The sequence below is a fragment of the Schistocerca piceifrons genome, chromosome 9 (genome assembly GCF_021461385.2).
Source record: "Schistocerca piceifrons isolate TAMUIC-IGC-003096 chromosome 9, iqSchPice1.1, whole genome shotgun sequence".
Taxonomy (NCBI): domain Eukaryota; kingdom Metazoa; phylum Arthropoda; class Insecta; order Orthoptera; family Acrididae; genus Schistocerca; species Schistocerca piceifrons.
Window position 1 is genome coordinate 54,612,358 of NC_060146.1, and position 14,734 is coordinate 54,627,091.

The 14,734-nt window shown below is 39.9% G+C and overlaps 1 protein-coding gene across 3 annotated transcripts in view; it reads left to right on the forward strand.

The window, feature by feature from the left end:
* LOC124717278 (zinc finger protein 226-like) overlaps positions 1-14,734 on the forward strand; it is a 324,457-nt gene that overhangs the window by 34,498 nt on the left and 275,225 nt on the right. For all 3 annotated transcript variants that reach the window (XR_007005729.1, XM_047244092.1, XM_047244093.1), the window contains exons 3-4: positions 4,688-4,750; positions 12,331-12,387. Coding sequence is in view for 2 of the 3 variants with exons in the window: in XM_047244092.1 (XP_047100048.1) it covers positions 4,688-4,750; positions 12,331-12,387 (120 nt within the window). In the remaining variant the exon portion in view is untranslated. The remainder of the gene's footprint in view (positions 1-4,687; positions 4,751-12,330; positions 12,388-14,734) is intronic.

The window sequence follows — 14,734 nt, forward strand, 5'->3', positions numbered from 1 at the left end:
TGAAAATGTGTTGCAGTACAAAACTAGACTACATTAATTTTCCTATAAAATGGCCCTATTCATTTTTTTACTAGGATAATAGTTTGCATGACAAGAGCATGAGAATGTTGAAAGTCTCATGCAATGTACATGCACTGTAATGTGGGTACTTTTGTAGGCCAGTTTGATGTAGTTTCCCGACTTGATAGACCAGAAGTGTCCTGTATCAAATTGTTCATCCCAGTTTCCTCTTCACTGCTGTGGTGTGCAATAAATATTAAGTGTCTGAATAATACAAAAGATAGACCAAATAACAATGTACATTTAATGTGTTCTATCTCGGAAACCATTTGGAATAGGGCACATGTCCATGCAAGGCTTTTTGTTCAAAATCACTAATACTATCATCCTTCAAAGCATGAACCTATTCCTGTGACTCACCCTGTATAATAATCTGCTGTGTGTGTTTTCAGTATTGCTCAAAAATTGTCCACAAGCACACTTCCCGCACTTTGTTCATAATATTGTGAACATTGCTATCTTGTGGTACTGTTTTACTTATCTACCATCTTGCGTATAAACTGATGTCTGCTTACTTTTTTGCCTGCTACTTCCTTATAGAATGCCTATGCATTAATAGCGGCATAATCCAATGTATTGAAGAAAATATGCATGGGCCATCTGTGACATCCATATTTTATAGTAACTTTGTTATGCATTGAACTCAAAACAAGCACATTTTTATTCTTTTTCCCCAGTAGCATGTTAGACTCATGTCACCTGAATTATGATGTACATACTGAGGTGCCAGAACATTATGACCTTATAGCTGGTATGTCTGCCTTTGACACGGATAATAGCAGTGACACATTGTGGCATGGACACACACACACACACACACACACACACACGTCACCTATTTCCTTTAAATTCCAGGATGTGGTGTGATGAACTCTGACGCCATGTTCTATCACATCCCAGATGTGTTTGATTGGGTTCAGATCTAGGTTCTAGGTTCAGTCAGCACATAAATTGGAACTAATGACTGTGTCCATCGAACTATTCCATCACACTCCTGGCCTTGTGACCAAAGTGCATTATCGCCACATTCCAAACATGGGTTTTGCCTGGGATTGAGTGACACAGTTCCTAACAAAAGGCTTAGCAGTTTGATTGTAATGAGAGGGAGACTGTTGACCTAGCTAAGATGCTACAAATTCTGGTGTGAAAGATAAAAGGCCAGGAGATAACTGAAGTAACTCTCCAAAAATGTTTAACATTCTAAACTCAAGAGTCCCACGGCTACTGCCTGTATGCCCATCAGCTCTTGTTGCTAATCCTGCAATGAGCTATGACTTTCCCAGCTGCCTGCCAGGAGCACCTCATGTCAGTCTATATTCAAACTTTTCTGTAGCACTCTCTGTCACAATTTCCTCTGGAGCATCCTGCTCCCAAGTTTTGTTCACATTTCCCCTTTGACCCCACCAGCTGTTACCATCACTTAATGTCGAAGGCTACTTGCCTCCTTATTGGCTTTAAATGTGCACCATTTTTCACTGGCTCTTAAGAGGCTGGATGGAGGGGTGAGATGCCTCTCTTTAAAATGTCACGCACTGTGTCCTAAGTCCTTTGTTAGCATCTCGTGACATAGTGCTGTCCCCACCAGAAGGCGCTCTCTCTCTCTCTCTCTCTCTCTCTCTCTCTCTCTCTCTCTCTCTCTCTCTCTCTCTTTCTCTAACCAGAAGTGCTGTTTGCCTATTAAATTTAATTCCAATGTTTATAAAGTCCTCTTTGTGCGTCGTGCTTACTATTGGCTCTTTTGTTATTGATGGTTGCCCATTTTGTTATTGACAATGTGCTTCAGGCTTGGCTTTACTCATGGATCTAACATTGTCTTGTTGAAAAATGCCACTGCGGTCAGGAAACATGATTGTCATGAAGGGATGTCTGTGGTCTGCAACCTGTGTACGATACTCATTGACCTTCATGGTGCTTTGTATGAGCTCCACTGGGCCCCCCCGGATGCTGACATGAATGTTCCCTTGAGCATAATGTAGCCACCATCAGCTTGTCTCTGTCCTGCAGTACAGATGTCAAGGAGCTGTTCCCCTGGAAGATGACAGATCTGCGTCCTCCCATCGGTATGAAGAACGTATCGGGATTCGTCAGACTATATATGCTGCCCCACTGTTCCGACATCCAGTGCTGATGGCCACGTGCCCATTTAAGTCATAGTTGCCAATGTTGTGGCGTTAATATTGCCACACGAATGGCCTGTTAGCTGTGAAGGCCTATCGTTGGGAGTGTTTAGTATACTATGTGTCCACACGCACTTATACTTTGGACAGCATTAAAGTCTGATGTTAGTTCCACCACAGTTTGCCACGTGTCCTGTTTTACCAGTCTGCACAGCATACGATTCCAACATCAGTAATGAGGGATGGCCATCAAACCCCACGACGTCTGGATGTAGTTTCACCTTGGTTTCACCACATGTTGGAGACGGTCACCACAGCACTCCTTGAACACATGACAAATCATGCAGTTTCCAAAATGCTCATGTTGTGCCTCCAGGCCATCACAGTCTGCCCTCAGTCAAACTTGGATTGATCATGCGTGTTCCCCATTCTACACATGGACAACACTCTCACTTAGAGAACATGCACTGTGTGTGTGTCTGACTAACAGTCATGCCTCCCAGATAACACTGCTGTTGCCTGGATGGGTTTATATCAATACTAGGTCAGTGGTTATAGTTTTCTGGCTGATCATTGTACTTGTGCACAAAGGTGCTGCATTAGATTCTGCTGGTTGAGGAATTTCCTTTCTAGATATCTTTGCTGTGCCTATAATGCTTGTACTATTACATTTCAAACTTTCTATAAGGCATTTGGCTGTGAAAAATTTGTCATGTATAATATTTCTTCCTATGGAGACAATGTGTCATATAAGACGTATCAGAACATGCTCTGCAAGAGAAACACCTGTGGGGGGCATTGCTCATCTTTTGTCCAGGTAAAGAAACCCATTTACCAGGTAACTAGAATTTGTATCAGCTGCAAGCCAAAACTTTATTCCAAATTTGTCTGGTTTATTGCTCATACACTGAATGGAAGGGCATCTAGCCTTGCATGGAAACAGTTGCTCATCCACAGTTATATTTTCACATGGAATGAAACACTGCAAGTAATTGGCAATAGAAGGTTCCTACAAAGGGATTGCAGGTACAAAGCAGTCTGTCCTTCATCTTTGGGAATGTATGTCCCTTTTGTCAAATCACATAAACTGCAATACTTCAATGAATTTATTTCTGCTCATTGTGCTCTGGAAAAATGTATTCGATTATAACAGCTTCAATGGAATCTTTGGCTTCTAATGCATCAAGGCCAATGATCCAGTCATCATCACGCATTTCTTGACATGCTCTATTTTCTGCACACTTCATGTTATGACACATGCTGTCCTGTATCAGTAACATCCATATACTAGAATATACACCTTTTCTAACAGACTTCTTCGATGGCCTGTTGGTCTCAGTGGTGCTTTCAAGATGTTCTGCGATGGCCATCATCCAGGAAAGCTTGCGTAGTTGTCATGTCGTAGTCCATGTTGTTCCTTCATTAGCTGTTTCACCACTTAAGTGGATTAATTTGTTTTCACATGAGTTACAACACAGACAATTAACTTCCAATTATTATACAGTGAAATGAACTTTGCAAAGTCCTATAATGCTTTCTGAAATGTGCGTTCAAATACGGTGGTGGTGGTGGTGGTGGTGGTGGTGGTGCTGGTGGTGCTGGTGTAAAGGCTATACAAACTTACCTGCTATTGGTAAAGCAACACTGATCTGCCTGTCTTTGGCCTGTTCCTGTCCAGTAGGTGCAATGTTGCTGTCTGAAGAGCTACTGATTCCATTGATGTGAGGAATCTAGTACACGTCATCAATAGTGTTCACAGTGTCATCTTCACATAATTCATAGATTTCACAAATGTGACAAGGATCATCAGATTCATCATCTGACATTGACATAATGTTTTTGATGTTGCATCTGATGAACTAAATCTTCGAAATGCTATTATGAAGCAACTGAAATGTGGTCAACACCAGCTGTTCCACTTGTGCATAAAGCTTCCTTCCTCATTGATAAAAGGTTTGCAGAATACTGTAAACTAATCAGGAAGGCAAACAACTATATTTGCAGAAAACTCTGAAAGCTGTTGTTCACATGCCCCTACCTGTCAGAATTGTGGATGGTGGTACATTAATCCACTTTTCAGAAAGGTTGTAAATGCTTTAATTCTTTTCAGATGTGTACTTCACAAATATTTATTAAGTCATACAAAAAGCAATTGTAGAATAAACTATTTACAAGCAATAAGTGTACTGAAGGAGACCATCTGTCAAAATGACAGCCACAGTCCTTTTAGTGTTAAAATAAGGCATACATACCCAAGATAGAGCTGATAAATGCTTTGAAGTCCGATACATGCTTTGAAGTATCAGGCATTGAGATAAGATATTGGCATTTATAAAAAAGTAATCATGTGAGTATCAATCCTTGTGGTAGGATAATACATTAAATGATGATGAGGACAGTTTCAACTGACAAAATAAGATAATTTTAAGTACATAAATTTTTAACTCACAAATTTAGTTTTTTCCAGCTGTGTGAATCTATGTGGACTAATTGTTTTTTCTTACCTGCAGATATCAACTGACCCTTACCAGCTACCAGAAATTGAACAGATCTACATTAAAGAAGAAAATGTTGTAAGTATTACCAATTATTACTGCCTGTGTGACCCAACATTTTTCATGCAGTTTTTAATTAAATAATTCTGTGTTTACTTTCTGCCAGTGCTAAAAGAGAGATTACACATTCATTGATTGTAAATGTATGAGGCTGTAAAAAAAAAAACATAGTGTAAGGTATCACATTTTATCAATTGTAAAACAGTGATAGTTTGCACACACAGCTTATAGGTGGACTGTATGAGAATGGGTCATCTACGTAACATATTGTTGAGCCACTCAAAACACTTCCATACCTGCACTATCGAAACATTGCACAGTTCGCGTTATGCCAAGTTAGGCTGGCTATACTGGATTGAAACAGTGATGTTGCAACAGTAGCCTCGATACACATAGCAGCCAGTATGGTTTAGTTCCATCTTGTAACTGTAAGCTGTTGAGCAACAGTGTATATAACAATTTGTTTTTGAATTGCTATCACATTAACAGCAAATAAACAAACACAAAATAATGTAGATATTAGCATAACAAAGCACACACTTGAAGGTAGTTATGTAGTAATGGAGCAAAGAAGTACAAAATAAGCATGTGGTGGTGATTGATATCTTTAAAACAATATCATACATAGTTTACAAAATAAGTAATACAGAGATTGTAATTTCTTGCCCTACATTTTATAATGACAGTGATTCAGTAAATAACCAATATTCGTAGATTGTCACTCAGGAATTTATGGTGCAATTCGATCCAGCTCCCCATCATCACTGTTGTCTGAATCAGTGTTAAAACCCTCTTCACCATTGTCATCACCAAGCCAAGTCATTAGCTGTTCATGGTCACTGATGATTGTCTGTGCTGCTCAAGTTTTCCAATGTTCTCAACCTTTTTCCTCCATGAGGCTGCATCCACGGTCACAGGAGCTTCACACAACAGCCTTTCCACTGCTGTTATTGTAAAGGACATGTTATTGTTCCTTATGTATGTATTTACATCAAAGCACTCTGTAGTTGAAATGGCAGTGATGTGGTGCCAGCCTTATTACATTATGATGCTGCTCCTTGGCAATTTTGTCTCCTACATACGTAGGCATCAGAGGATTATTTTCTTTAACAAGTGAATATAAAAGATGTTTTGTTGTACACATATCTGCAGTAATATTTTGCGTTTCTAATTACTGTACAATAACTTCTTTGCGATCATTTGTGGTTGGGGCTTTGTTCAGTATCAGTGAATGATATGGAGCATTATCCATTACAGTAGAGACAGGACACTGTTTTAAAAGGCTCCTGAACCACTCAACAAATTGTGTGGTCCATGTCTTTATGGTAATCCCCTGCTTTTTGGACCACAAAGCTAAAAGTGCATCAGGAACAAAACCATTTGAAAAGCCTCCATAGACCATAATTAGTCTAGCTCCTCTTCCCATCAGCTGATGACCTGTAGTGCTTGGACTGTCATCTGTCCAGCATTTGCTGGCAGCTTACCTGGTTTAACATGTTTTACCTAGCCATATTGTCAAATGAACGTCTTTGTCCACAAGTTTTTGCAAGGATACGCTTTAAGCCGTAACAGTATGCACCTTTTCTGATGGGAATTTGCATCTTGTTGGTGCTTTGCAATGGAAACCTATACTTTTCAGTGCATTGTCTATGACATTTCCCCATATCTGGAAAGTTCAATTTGTTATAATGACACTAGTAACTTTGCTACAGTAAAATATTCTTTCCTGCTGTAATAATCATAAATATGCCTGCGAATTGCATAAATCTGGAAGTATGTGACTGAGTGTGGCTGCTTTCTCTTCTTTTAAGGGGTCACTAAAAATATGTTATCTGATCCAGATAGCTCAGAATCTGTACGTCTCAGGCCTGTCTCTTTCCACTTTTGCTATAACACTCCCTTAATCAGCACTGTTCTTTCACTAATTGCAAGAGTTTTTGATGTTCATTCCACTACTTTATCAGCAGGAAAACTAGACATAACCACTTACTTGTCAACTCTACCGTAAATGTTTGGTTGATACAGTTGCTGTCACATTACTGTGTGGCACAGTAAATTCAACTGTCAGCTTTGTGGCAAAAGATTTTTTTACTGGGGTTAATAAATTTCTTAACACTCTCTTACTTAGATTTTCATCCACTGCTGTCTTTACAGATAAAGTTTTCTCGTGAACTCTGTACATTGAGTATGTGGTTCTTCCTGGCAACATTATTTGTGTTAAAATTATACACACACTTTAGGATGCTTACTAAATATTTCCGATAAAGACCCAAGGTCTGAAATGAATAGTTCAGACAGTATGAAGTCGTGATTGATGGTTATATGTAATGCATGAAGAATACATTGTGGAGAGTATGGGTGGAGTCACAATTAAAGCCCCTTCATAAAAATCATATTGAGACAATGGACCAAATTGAATTTCAATTAAGATTTCATTTCTGTTAGTCCGTGACTGCTGTTCAGAAAGTAAGTTATAAAAAGAAAGCAGTACATTAAGATGTTTTTTAATTCTCTACAACTTGAATTGACAACTGTCAGCTATTTTTCTACATAACTACCTTCTTCATTAAGGCAGTTGTCAAATCGAGGAATGAATTTTTCAATGCCCTAGTTGTAGAATTTTGTCACCTTTGACAAAAGCTTTCTATTACATACTCCTTTAACTTGTAGTGATCTTGAAACCGATGGGAGAATAGCCATTTTTTTCTTTGTTAGGATCGAGTATGAATTATTGCATGGTAAATCAGAGCTGTTTGGAGGATGATCAAACCATTCCCAGTTGAATCTGTTAACCAAGATTTGTGTGCATAAGGTAGCATGTTGAGTAGCGTTACTGTGCGCAGAAGCAATGCAAGAATGCAGCTTCTCACGCTTTTTTTCTTGATGGCTCTACCAAGTTCTTTTTTGGTTTCAAAGTGAATTTCAGAGTTCACTGTAGTGCTTCTTTCCATGAAAACTGCAAGGATCCCTTTCTGTACCAAAAAAGAATTTGTCTTTAGTTGTGCAGAAAATGTTTGACACCACTTTAATGCCTTCCCTGGCCAGCTAATGTGACCCCACTCCATTGATTGGTTTTTTTGTCTCCACGTTGACGTATGCTACTCACGTATCATACCATGTCACAGTTTAATTGAGGAATTCATCTCCTGAATCATACCACATCAGAAACATTACTACAGTTGCCAAACTCTTTGTTTTGAGGAGATCGGTTGGAAGCTATGGGACCTATCTTCCACAAAACTTGTATTAACCAATCTTATCAGTCGCAAGTTTGTGCAACACTGTCCATGATTTCAGAGGGAAAGTGATAGATAATTTTGTAATTGTGAACAAAAAATTTTCTCTGATTCTGTCCTTAAAGTTCGCAACAAGTTCATTTGTAATGACAGATGATCTTCCATTCCATTCCATTTTTCATAATGGACATTCATCCGACATTCCTGAAACAAACTGCACCTTTTCTTTCAGCACTATCACTCATTGTGTTCACCTGTATGTTGCACAAATTTCACTACGAATGTCTGCATCTTTTATGTTTTTCACACAAAGAAAATGGATTACAGCACAGAATTAACAGGCAGCAGGAATCTGCACACCAGACAGTGTCAAAACCTACTTTTCATAGAGCCCCTGTATTATCCTGTACAGTACAGTTTGAATTATTCAACTGCCACAGTAGCTGTGTCTTGAGTGATGAAAATCCACACATCACTCTCATCTTGTATCACCAGTGTGATTTCAAAATTACGGATTGACACTTATCACTTTGAACAGTTGTTATGGGTTTCAGTTCTTAGTACAAGATGAAAAGTGCTTATGATAGTAAAAAAGTAAGTATTAATGTATGATGATTAGTTTCATAACCCCAAAGTACTAAGTTTACAATGCTCTACTGTATATGTAATATTGATGCCAAATGTCATATATCCACTGCAGAAGCCACTCGTTCCTTCATCTGATCAAAATCTGATTCACCCATCTTGTATGAAATTAGTTAATGTCTTCTCCATTTGTAACCAATGAATGGAATCATAGAATGAAACAGTTATAATGGATTGGAGATGCTGAGCCGCGATAGACACAACAAAAAGATTCACACAATTAAAGGTTTCGGCCATTAAGGCCTTTGTCAGCAGTACACACACACACACACACACACACACACACACACACACACACACACATGCAACTTGCACACATGTCTGCAGTCTCAGAGAGCTGAGACCACACTGCGAACAGCAGCACCAGTGCATGATGGGAGTGGCAGAATACCACGGTAGGAGGGGTGGGAAGGATAGTGGGCAGGACATTTCTCATTTCAGGGCACTACGAGAGGTAAGGGAACTTTCCTTGCAATACATCCTACATTCCCGTAACCCTCCTGGTCTCAACCTTCGGTAGTCACTGTCCCCACCCATCCAGCCCTCTCCCTGTTCCCATTCCAGCATTACACAGCCATCATTTCACCGCCACACCCAGTTTTTTAATCTCTTTCTTTTCTCTCCTTTCCGCTACTTACCCCCTCCCCCCTCCGCACCTTCTCTCCTGACCTCCGTCTAAACTGTAACACTTGACAGTCCGCCACTCCCACCATACTATCCTTCCTCCTCCCCGCCCCAGCCTCCTCCTTACCCCCACCCAGTCACCACTCCCATCATGCACTGGTGCTGCTGTTCGCAGTTTGGTCTCAGCTCTCTGAGACTGCAGACGTGTGTGTGCAAGTTGCTTGCGTGTGTGTGTGTGTGTGTGTGTGTGTGTGTGTGTGTGTGTGTGTGTGTGTGTGTGTGTGTGTCTGTGTCTGTCTACAACTGACAAAGGCCTTAATGGCGAAAAGCTTTAATTGTGTGTCTTTTTGTTGTGCCTATCTGCGACTCAGCATCTCCGCTATATGGTGAATAGCAACTTATCTTCTCTGGTATTGTTACATTCCATTCTGGATTTTCCATTGTTTGAGTTATAATGAATTCTCATATTGTATGAATTCATGGTTTTTGTGGAAGCTTTTGACTGTTTCAGGTAAACTAAACAGTGTTTCCAAAACTAAGTTTCCAGAGTGTGTAAAAAGGAAAGTTCACTTCCAGAATGTGCTACATTTTGACTGATAGTGATATGTGAATTTCAAAGTGAAAACCATTCATAAACTGAGGCCTCTTTGAGGGCAGATGAGAAATACATGATGAGAATTGTTAGAAGAGACTCGAAAACAAACAAATTGATCAGATAGCAGACTGGAGAGGAAAACAAAATTATGATGATGGTAAAGAATACACACATGGTGGTGATGAGTGAGACAGGTGCATGGATGGTAGGAGGCAGACAAGGGAAGTTCGTTGTAGGGTTCCAAGAGATAAGGAAAGGATGTATTATTGAAAAGTGGGTTGATGACATTAGAAAGCGTATGGGAGTCACATGAATGTGTATAAAACGAAGAGCATAAAGTAAGGGAAAGTTTAGAGCAGGCCTTTCTCCAGCACTTGATGCTGAATTGCTGCTGCTGATCGTGATGTATCTTTGCTGAATAAGGTTTCAGTAATAACTTGGGCTTTCAGTGACTTCCTCGGTCACCACCATCGGGCTGTGATAATCTTAACTGATGCAAAGGTGTTACTTCGTAGTTAACAAAAATGAAATTACATTATGATGAAATCTTGTAAAAGCTGTGGAATGTAGATGAGGTACTAGGGATTATGGAGATGTCTGTGATAGGTAGTTGCTAATAGTGCACTGCTCCCGTTAAAAAATAATTAGGTTTATTTCTCTGAAGCAGTTGTAGTTCAAGAAACCTTCAATAATTAAAGAGATGAGTTGATGTAGAAATGAAACAGTTTATAGGGGGAGTACTGTTTTTACATGACTGTAGATTGTCATTGCTGGGATTAGCTGAAAACAGTTGATGGATAAAAATTGTCCTGTTTGTAAGCTCTGTATTACATTTAATGATGGCATGTCTCCTTGAAGTTTTAAATTAGTTTGACAATGTTCAGTTACTATTATTATTGTTATCATCATCATCATCATCATCATCATCATCGTCATCCCCCGCCCCCATTCCAGAGGTGAAGAACCTAGTTAAAATGTGTTCTTGAATGATTTTACAGTATGGTGAAAGTTGTGTGAACCACAGGAATTTTTATTAATGGATAGAGCAGTTCAAAAATGGTTGAACCTCAATCAGCTACACCCAGGCTAGGCAGTTGAAGTGTCAACTCCTTTTCTTCAAATCCACATTGACGACACTGTTCATGAACGCTTATGTATCAACAGTTGATAGTCGTAACACAACACTTCAGGTGTTCATCATGAGCCCGAGATAAAACTTGTAACAGATATTCTTGGGAAAGCCACAAGGGGCTCCTATAACCTCCAAACTGATAGGAAATACGTTCATTGTAGTTGCGTTTACTTTGCCATTTTTGGAAAAAATACTATGATTAGAAATTATTCTCTTGCAGAAGCACTTAAATTATTTGCTGCATGTATGTACACTGACTTAGCAATTGTCATGGGACAGGCACATAATATCACGTGGGGCCACGTCTGGTCCTGCAGGCTGCAGTGACAAGCCATGAAAGTGAGTCTACAAGTCCCTGGTACTCTTCTGGAAGCAGCTGACACCAAATCATTTGCAGGGTGGCAACCAATTGTGGTCTGTTCATGGGTGCAGTATCCATAACACAGAACCTGCATTCCTTGACATCCCAGATTCGAGTTCAAATCTGGACTCCGGGGTGGCCATCTCAGTCTTTGAATTGCCCTGCATGTTTGTGGAACCATTCCCAGGTTACATCAGAGTGATGTGGTAGGACTGTCAGGGTATTGGAAGGCCAAAAATGGGTGTAGATGGTCCCCAAGCAGATCAACATTTCCCGGGCCATTCAAAGTTCATTCAGGAAAACCTAGAGGGCCCACTCCGTACCAGGGAAATGCACCCCAAACCACAAGAGACACCGTCGCCTTGGAACATATATTTTTGGCAAGTGGGGTCCATGAAGTCCATCTGTCGTGACTGTCGACAAATGCAAGCTGTAGTGCCCGATGACATCAGGTTAACAGTGGCACTTGTGTGCGATGCTGGCTCCCACACCCCATGGAACCCATGTTCCTGTGGATTGTCCACTGGAAGACGCGTCATCCTGTGTTGAATTGAACCATGATTTGTTGCACTGTTGCCCTCCTGTTTCTAGACAATCTGTCTCGTGCATCACCAGTCACGGTCATTGAGAATGGTTGCACAACTGGTAGTTTGTCTGTTGTGAACTGTGACACCCTCATTCAACCATTCACTATTTACTGTCGACACAATATAATGTGTGAAGCCAAATTCGTGCACCACTGTGGAAATTGAAATTCCCATGTGATGGGCTCCAACAACCATACACCATTTGAACAGCGTCAGCTCCTGATGACATTACAGGTTACTCTTTCAGAGGCACTTCTCAGAAGGTCTTGTATTGAACTGCATCTGGCACAGGGGTGTGTTACGCATGGAACATACCTGTGCCATCTGTGGCCCACTATCCCATGATGTTTGCTAAGTCTGTGTGTATAGTGTGTTATGGATGAAGCTAAATGAATATAACTCACATTAACTTTTGCAGAAATTGGAAACTCCTGAAGATAATGATGCACGTGACCCACTAAATGTGGAGGAAGATGTAAGTGATGCCTTGTTTTATAGTAGTCCAGATTTAATTCCTATAATTAGTAATGTACAAGGAGTAATCATAAAGTTTTATTTATTATTTTGAAAAAAAAAAGTTACAAAATTTTTTTTTCTTATTTGTTTTGCAGGTGTGTGTTTGCAATCATGGTACATATTCTAAACCTTCTACCACAGAGCTAAAACAAAATGTGTTGAAGTGGAGAAGGGGTGTGTCATTCTGTTTTAATTCCCATAGCTGTGGATTACAGTACTAAGCACGGGGTTTGAATGTGTACCAGCATTGCAAATGTGTACCTGTAAACGAAGAAAGTAGTATTTAATTTTATTTTTAGAGGGTATAATTAAAACTTCATGACAACACCCTCCTAATTAGATCAGTACTTGTCATATTCAGTAGTTTGTGTGCTGTACTGAAATAGCCTACAGTGGCTGTGTTCTGCTTGTTAATCTGTAGCTCGTATCATTCCACATCCTTGTAGGCTCCCGTTCATGATGCGATAAACGGAAAGTGATGTGTTACTGTTTACAAAATGCCTTGCTTTTTCTCTGTTTCAAATCAGTGTCTACCTAGGAATCAGAAACACACAAATTCTGCATCTGTATACAAGATTCACAAACCATCCTACACCACGCAGTGAAGAGTAGCTTTTACTGCTGCTAGTCATTAAATTTCCTGTTACAAGAAAAAATGGAGTGAGGGAAAAATGACTATCTATACGCATCCTATGAGCCCTGATTTCTCTTGTCTTTGCAGTCCTTATGCAAATTGTATCTTGGGCACAGTAGCACTATTCTGCAGCCGGCCACTAATAGTATGTTGTGGAAAGAATGTCATCTCTCCACTGAGGATTCCAATTTGTGTTAATGAACATTTCCATAATTCGTGTTGATAGGACCTACCATTAACAAACCTAGCAACACACCTCTGAATTACTTCGATGTCTTGCTTCAGTGGCAGTGTAGCACCGTATCACTACTCTTTAATCCAACATGTTAGGTATCCCAAACTGCCTTCCCTACAACCAAACTCATGTGCTCATTCCATTTCACATCACTTTGCAACTTTACATGTAGATGTTTCAATGGATTGGGGGTAAGAAATGAAAGAGGAAGCCACCTGGTAGAATTCTGCACAGAGCATAACTTAATCATAGCTAACACTTGGTTCAAGAATCATAAAAGGAGATTGTATACATGGAAGAAACGTGGAGATACTGATAGGTTTCAGATAGAGTATATAATGGTAAGACAGATATTTAGGAACCAGGTTTTAAATTGTAAGAAATTTCCAAGGGCGGATGTGAACTTTGACCACAATCTTTTGGTTATGAACTGTAGATTAAAACTGAAGAAACTGCAAAGAGGTGACAATTTAAGGAGATAGAACCTGGATAAACTGACTAAACCAGAGGTTGTACAGAGTTTCAGGGAGAGAACCACTTGTATGAATATCAAGAGCTCAGACGGAAACCCAGTTCTATGCAAAGAAGGGAAAGCAGAAAGGTGGAAGGAGTATATAGAGGGTCTATACAAGGGTGATGTACTTGAGGGTAATATTATGGAAATGGAAGAGGATGTAGATGAAGATGAAATGGGAGATATGATACTGCTTGAAGAGTTTGACAGACCACTGAAAGACCTGAGTCGAAACAAGGTCCCTGGAGTAGACAACATTCCATTAGAACTACTGATAGCCTTGGGAGAGCCAGTCCTGACAAAACTCTACCATCTGGTGAGCAAAATGTATGAGAAAGGCAAAATACTCTCAGACTTCAAGAAGAATATAGTAATTCCAATCCCAAAGAAAGCAGATGTTGACAGATGTGAAAATTACCGAACTATCAGTTTAATAAGTCACGGCTGCAATATACTAACACGAATTCTTTACAGGCGAATGGAAAAACTGATAGAAGCCGACCTCGGGGAAGATCAGTTTGGATTCCATAGAAATGTTGGAACACGTGAGGCAATACTGACCCTACGACTTATCTTAGAAGAAAGGTTAAGGAAAACAAACCTACGTTTCCAGCATTTGTAGACTTAGAGAAAGCTTTTGACAATGTTGACTGGAATACTCTCAAATTCTGAAGGAAGGTGGCAGGGGTAAAATACAGGGAGCGAAAGGCTATTTACAATTTGTACAGAAACCAGATGGCAGTTATAAGAGTCGAGGGGCATGAAAGGGTAGCAGTGGTTGGGAACGGAGTCAGACAGGGTTGTAGCCTATCCCCGATGTTATTCAATCTGTATATTTAGCAAGCAGTGAAGGAAACAAGAGAAAAATTCGGAGTAGGCGGAGAAGAAATAAAAACTTTGAGGTTCGCCGATGACATTGTAAT